The sequence below is a fragment of the Conger conger genome, chromosome 11 (assembly GCF_963514075.1).
Source record: "Conger conger chromosome 11, fConCon1.1, whole genome shotgun sequence".
Classification (NCBI taxonomy): Eukaryota; Metazoa; Chordata; class Actinopteri; order Anguilliformes; family Congridae; genus Conger; species Conger conger.
This window is the reverse complement of record NC_083770.1, coordinates 27,911,413-27,917,998: the sequence shown is the minus strand read 5'-3', so window position 1 is coordinate 27,917,998 and position 6,586 is coordinate 27,911,413. Positions and strand designations below refer to the sequence as shown.

At 48.0% G+C, this 6,586-nt stretch overlaps 1 protein-coding gene across 1 annotated transcript in view; it reads left to right on the top strand.

The window, feature by feature from the left end:
- inpp5l (inositol polyphosphate-5-phosphatase L) overlaps nucleotides 1–6,586 on the top strand; it is a 31,965-nt gene that overhangs the window by 12,565 nt on the left and 12,814 nt on the right. Inside the window, exons 4-5 of the mRNA XM_061260593.1 lie at nucleotides 1,149–1,236; nucleotides 5,972–6,035. Of these exons, the coding sequence (XP_061116577.1) occupies nucleotides 1,149–1,236; nucleotides 5,972–6,035 (152 nt within the window). The remainder of the gene's footprint in view (nucleotides 1–1,148; nucleotides 1,237–5,971; nucleotides 6,036–6,586) is intronic.

Genomic DNA, 6,586 nt, shown 5'->3' with positions numbered 1-6,586 from the left:
TGGTTTACTTTTTACATTGGATTATTTAACTGAACAAAATTAAAAAAACAAGCCTGAACCCCCAAATAGCAAGCGCATGAGGTAAAACATAACTCAGTGGCATGAAAAAACGTCCCAGTGGGAAGAAATCGCAGGAGGACTATAGAGGGGGAGCCCATCCTCCGCCTGGCCAGCAACGTGTAAAGTAAAGGTGGAATGGGTATAAATGAAGTGTAATAAAAAGGTAGAATGGATATAACAGTTAAGATAATAAACCTGCTGGAAAAGTAGAAAGTCCAGAAGATAAGTATAGTGGGCAGTTGAGAGAGGAAGGGTGAGCTGTAGTTCCAGGAGTGTCGAGGCATAGGCATGAACCCGGGGCAGAACACGACTACAGCTATCTGTGAGATTTTCTGGAAATTTGGAGAAATCCTGGGAAAACCAAATTTATTTTGAAATGAAGTGAAATGATGTTATAGTAAGAGTGTATGTGGTGTGAAAGGGGCAGGTTCTGAAGCTGGCTGGCTTCTCATTGGCTCCCTCTTTTCATATGACCAAGCCTTCAATATTAAGACAAATATCAAACATGGCTTTTCTGCAGCATTGGGCAGCATGTGGAATTCAGCCTTGAATCTTCAGAGACTTTGTGGTGTAGACTGACACAGTACACCCACATACCATTTTACTCACTGTTTCTAGTCTTCACAATGGGAATGTAGCACTCGTGACCTTCAGGGAAACTGTCTGTTAGAGATGGTGTAAGTTAGGATTAGCTTCACTTCACTCCCCTATGAACCATGCAGGCAAGCCCCACTGCAATGATAAGGACACTATAGGATGTGTTATCTATGATAGGCAAACCTGCTTCACTGTGGTCTTTAAGATCCTATGGCACTAAAAACAAAATCTGCCATCTTGGCTACATTCCTAACCTTGGTCTACTGTTCTCCCCATAACCTAGAAGTCAGAGATAGAATGCCCATTATAAGTGCAATCTTTTCAAACTATCACTATTGCAAATTGGGCCATGTACAATCATCTAAAGTCAATATCCTGAAAATATGATTGACGGAACTGGATATTTTTGTCTTCAGCTGAGAAAGCAGGTTCATGAGCACTGAGACTTTGACTGGATCAGTATGTTAACAGGGGTCCCTTTGCCCTCCCAGGAACATCGAGTCCAGTGAGGAGATGAGGGACTTTGACCGGGTCTGCACCTATGTGGACAGCCATTTTAAGGCGGTGGACCGCTTCACGGTGAGCTCAGTCTGATGAAACCTGTCTTCATCTGTAACGACTAGATGGATTACAATGCACTGTCCCAAGCTGCCATGTTTGTGTGTGTGTATGTGTGTGTGTGTGTGCATGTTTCTGTGCATGCTTGTGTGAGCATACACAAGTAATCATCAAGTAAACTCTCCTTGACATTGTTTAAATGTATGCATATTGCACCTAATTTATAGCAGATACCATTGTTTTTAACCGTTTAAGGAACATTTTCTATATTATGAGTCTTATTCACAGCTTTTAAACATAACTTGCAGTGCAATAAAAATGCTGAGTTTAGAAATGAGTATGATTATTCAAGGTTCCCCTCAACCACAGCATCAGGCTGGGTGAGGCCTGGAGAAGTAGGCCCTCAGCAGACAGTGAGGAGGGGAACATAAATAGTACATTAAAAGTCATGGAAAGTAGCCAGTTAGTGGCACCGTGGTTTAAATGAATGTTGATTCTGTCTATTGTTGCTCTTGATGGTCTTCACAGCTTGTTGGAGTGTAGTGCTGTCTGGTGGAGAAACGTAGTGAAGAAATTGACCGGCAAGAACCTTGTCAGAATGGCACTGGCTTCATTTAGTGAGGGCATTTAAACAATCCTTTCTTTCAGGACTTTTTTCTCTATTCTGCCTGCAATGTATTTTTTTCACCACTAGATGGGGCCATGCCCCACATGAGAGATCAACACACAAGGGGGATGTACTGTCACTAGTTTCAGCTCACTTTTCTCTTCTGGCATCAGTGATTGTGAAATCTGATTGTGTCGCCACTTTGTTCTGAATTTACGAGCTGTGATGTTTTCTAATTACTGTGATGGTTCTTGGCTACGGATATTTACGATGCGAGTATTATAGTATTATAAACTTCAGATCTTTTATGACACCTTTTACCGTAAACGCTGTATGTCTGTTTCATATTGAGGAACTTGCGTAATCATACTGATAAACTCCGTATGTCTACATAATATAAGTACGGGCTAGTTTCCATATGACTGCAGTTGTTCTACAAAATAGTTCATGTCAATCTCTCATATCTTTTAAGCATGGTGCGTGTGTGCATTTTATGTAAATGAAGGAAACTGATAATCGACTGTTCAGTGAGAGGAAATAAAGTGGAAGTACACATGGCTGAAATGGAATTTACCAACAGAAAAAAATAAAAGCCGTCAATAATTTGGTTGGGCAAGGCAACAAACTGGACTGTAGCAGCTGGTGTTACTAACAGCACTAAGACTGCTCAGCTGTGCAGCTTAAACCTAATTCCAGTTCCTGGAACTCACACATTTCTCCTGCAGCACAGCTCCAGCGCTGCAGGGCAGGCTGTGTGCAGTCATGAAATAGTTCACTCAAATGTTTCTGCATTTACGTGCCGATATTCTGTCTGCTGTGCTTTTTTAAAGAGACAAACAGGGAACTGTGAAGCAGATTGGACGAATTAGACTCTAGCTGTGTGTTTTTCATCAGGTGGCTTCGTCCACAGCACTTTGCACTCTGTTGCCCTGCAACAGGGCCTCGTACCATGAACACACTTCCTCTGGTTCTGTTTGCTCAGCCGCAGTGACTGCAGCCTCTGCTGTGCCGTTGCAGTAGCTGCTCCAGTAGCCTTCAGCTCTAGACCTATTTTCCATATTTGCTGCTTCTCCTGGTCTGTTCTTATATGGTTAAACAAGTGAAGCTCAAAGTATTCTCAAAACGGGCATCTTCTACCATCCAGTTAATGCATGATTGGTGTGTAGCTTTCTTCTGAAAGGAGGTAACAGCCTATTGAAGATGGGCAATGTGTGTATTATATATAATATATAACTCAGTAGTGGACATGACGGTATTATTTTTAAAGGCCTGTTGATACGGTCACCCCCAGCCTCATTCTCTCATCTATTCTCCTTCTCTCAGTGAGCTGCCCCACTGTGGCAATAAAGGCTGTCTGGATCATAGACAGTGCCTCTATCTTCACTGCTATCACTTGTACTTGCCTAAGATGCTCTCTCTCTCTCTCTCTCTCTCTCTCTCTCTCTCTCTCTCTCTCTCTCTCTCTCTCTCTCTCTCTCTCTCTCTCTCTCTCTCTCTCTCTCTCTCTCTCTCTCTCTCTCTCTCTCTCTCTCTCTCTCTCTCTCTCTCTCTCTCACACACACACACACGCCGAGTGCACGCTATCCTAAAGGAAGCCTGTGTGCTTGCTGGGTATGGCGTTTCAGAGGCCCCCGCGCGCTCGTTCAGAGGGCCTGCGTGCTCGTTCAGAGGCCCCCGCACGCGCGTTCAGAGGGCCTGCGTGCTCATTCAGAGGCCCCCGCGCGCTCGTTCAGAGGCCCCCGCGCGCTCGTTCAGAGGGCCTGCGTGCTCATTCAGAGGCCCCCGCGCGCTCGTTCAGAGGCCCCGCGCGCTCGTTCAGAGGGCCTGCGTGCTCGTTCAGAGGGCCTGCGTGCTCATTCAGAGGGCCTGCGTGCTCGTTCAGAGGGCCTGCGTGCTCATTCAGAGGGCCTGCGTGCTCGTTCAGAGGGCCTGCGTGCTCGTTCAGAGGGCCTGCGTGCTCGTTCAGAGGGCCTGCGTGCTCGTTCAGAGGGCCTGCGTGCTCGTTCAGAGGGCCTGCGTGCTCGTTCAGAGAGCCCCGCGTGCTCGTTCAGAGGGCCTGCATGCTCGTTCAGAGGGCCTGCGTGCTCGTTCAGAGGGCCTGCGTGCTCGTTCAGAGAGCCCCGCGTGCTCATTCAGAGGGCCTGCGTGCTCGTTCAGAGGGCCCCCGCACTCTTATTCAGAGGGCCCCACAAGCTCGTTCAGAGGGCCCTGCTGAACTCGACCTCCACCCTAGCGATAGCCGGACTGACAGGGCCTTAACCTCTCCCACTCCAGAGGTGAGCCTGACCCATTCATCTGGGGAGAGGCTCTGTGTGGGAGTCCATGCATCTCTGCCCTGACACGCGCAAGCACTGGGAGCTGGGGGTAGGGGGGAGGGAAAAGTTAATAAATTTAGCTCTAGATTAAAACTATTGATTCTCCCCCATTTGTAAAGCATAAATAAAGCGGGAGGGAGTGCAGTGGACAGCTGGGACAATGCCCCCCCACGCTAGGGAGACTGGGCCCTCTCCCCCCGATCAGGCCCCGGGCCCCCAGCCTCATTCTCATTTCGCCCGCGCCGCCCGCATCGATTTTCAATCCGTTTCCCCCCCCAGCCGCGGATCAGCGCCCCGCCGAAGGGGGGCCGGGGGGGCCGAGAGGGGCTCCAAGTCCCGGTACAAATGGTGTTTTGATAAAAAATCAGTTGTAAGTCAATAAATTTTTATTAAAACCACGCGCGGGCCCTGATTGATGAAGATAGGTCTGTGAGTGAGTGTGTGCTGAAGGAGGCGTCGCAGTGTGACTGCGTGTCAGAGAGAGGGAGAGAGAGAGAGGCAGAGAGAGAGGGAAAGAGAGAGGGGAAGTGAGAGAAAGAGAGAGAAGCAGAGCAAAGCTAAATTTCTGCTGCAAAGCTTTTGGGCCCTGTGGTACGCCGTGTACAGAGACAAGCTTTGTGGGTTGAGTGGCGCTTGTATCTGCATTTCATCTTCGCCGTGACCTCGGAATGTACTTTTTTTAGGCTGTCACGGACTGCTGCGCTATACAGACAGGCTGCCCGTGTCATGAGGTCGTGCGACCCTCTTGAGTGTGCGTAATGAGGTCAGCACTGTGGCAGCGTTAGCTCTGAACCCGCGCAGCCAGTGTGAACGGCTTCAGACTGAGACCTAAAGGGGGCCGTGTCCTTTCACACACACGCTGTGTGGGAATGCTAACGCCGGCTAGCGGAGCCCTCCTCAGCCGCGGCCAGGGGCAGCCAGCCCCCCCCCGGGGCGTCGCCCCTCGGACAGGTCCGTCTCTAATGGCCAGTCACAGCGGGCCGGTCAGGGGGACAGCTCTGTCACATTAAATGAGGATCACTTTGCTCCCGAGATTAATCGGCTCTTCAGGGGCAGATATTTCACGCGGGGGGAGGGCGGTCGGGGGAGGGGGGGGTTCTTGGCGTCACGCCTCAGACCCTCCGGACAGCGGCTGATTTTTCTCCTGCCTGAAGTCCCCGCCACCGACAGCAGCTCCACTGCTTAATCCCTTTTAAATTGTTTTAATTTTCTGTTTTTATTGATCTCGCAGGGCTCGATTAATCAGATCACTGAAGCAGGCAGTTAGTACATTAAAAAATGTCAGGCCGTGTCAGGGAGGATGGGAAGGTGAACTGTGTGTGTATTTTGGGGGGGTAGGTACAGGGCCAGAGAGTCAGGGGGTGAAAGAGAGGGAGGGAGAGAGATGAGTAGGCGTGTTTTTGATGATAATTTCTTGTAACTATGAACCATGTAATATTATCTCTTGAAATAAATGTTGAAGACTCACTTATTAAGATTTCAGTTCTCCTTCAGTTTGCATGCTCTGAAGTGAAATGGGAAACACTGAGTGTGCACAGATGTGTCCCCTTTGTCCCTTTGCTGGATTGCCATCTCGTCTAAATCACAATCTGTGGAGTTGGGAATTGATGACAGAATGTTGGCCACTGACTCCGGTGCTTTTCTGAGTGACACCGGTCCAGCCTGCCACACCAGAACCCCAAGCCCAGATTACTGGGAAACAGGAGCTGCCTCCCAGGGTGCCATGGTCCTTTCTGCAATGCTAGAAATGCACAGGCTGAGTTATTGTAGTGCAGTTAGTTATGTTTTAGTATGATGCTTCTGTATTGACCAAATGTGTTATGCTTTTTTTTAGGCTCTCGGAAGCATGTACTTTATTCACAAGTCCTTGAAGAACATCTACCAGTATGATTTTAATGGTAAGAAGGCATGTCTCCATGTGGTGTCCGCCCACGCAGCAGTTAAATTAATATTATATTTCATATAAATAAATATCACAAATGTTACTGCTGACTAGACAGCAAAGATTGTATCACCTGTTTTTCACTGTTGGGTTTTGGATAAAGGTATGTGTAGAGGAAACAGTCAGGAAGTATGCATGCTCTTTTGTTCTTCCTCAAACAAGGGTGAAAAGTTTATTCAATAAACTCACTTCTCCAAAGAAGTCACCCAGAGTTCAATTAGAAGTAAACTTTGGCGACAGTTGCGGAACACAGAGCTGGTATTGAGTCATAAATCACAAAGTCAGAAATCTAAATAACAAACTGGCAAGTGAGACCACACCGCATAGCGGCCCTGCATATAAAACCCTTGGAATCGGTAGAATCCAAGCCATTTTAATTGTAGATTTGTGCAGTCCTGATATTTTATGTAAGTCACATTTCTTCCCAGACGAGAGGGAGGGCGGTTCCATCTGAAACCCTGGCAGTATTTAATGAGGGTGTGGAGCGTCTCATTTGGCAGGGCTCGT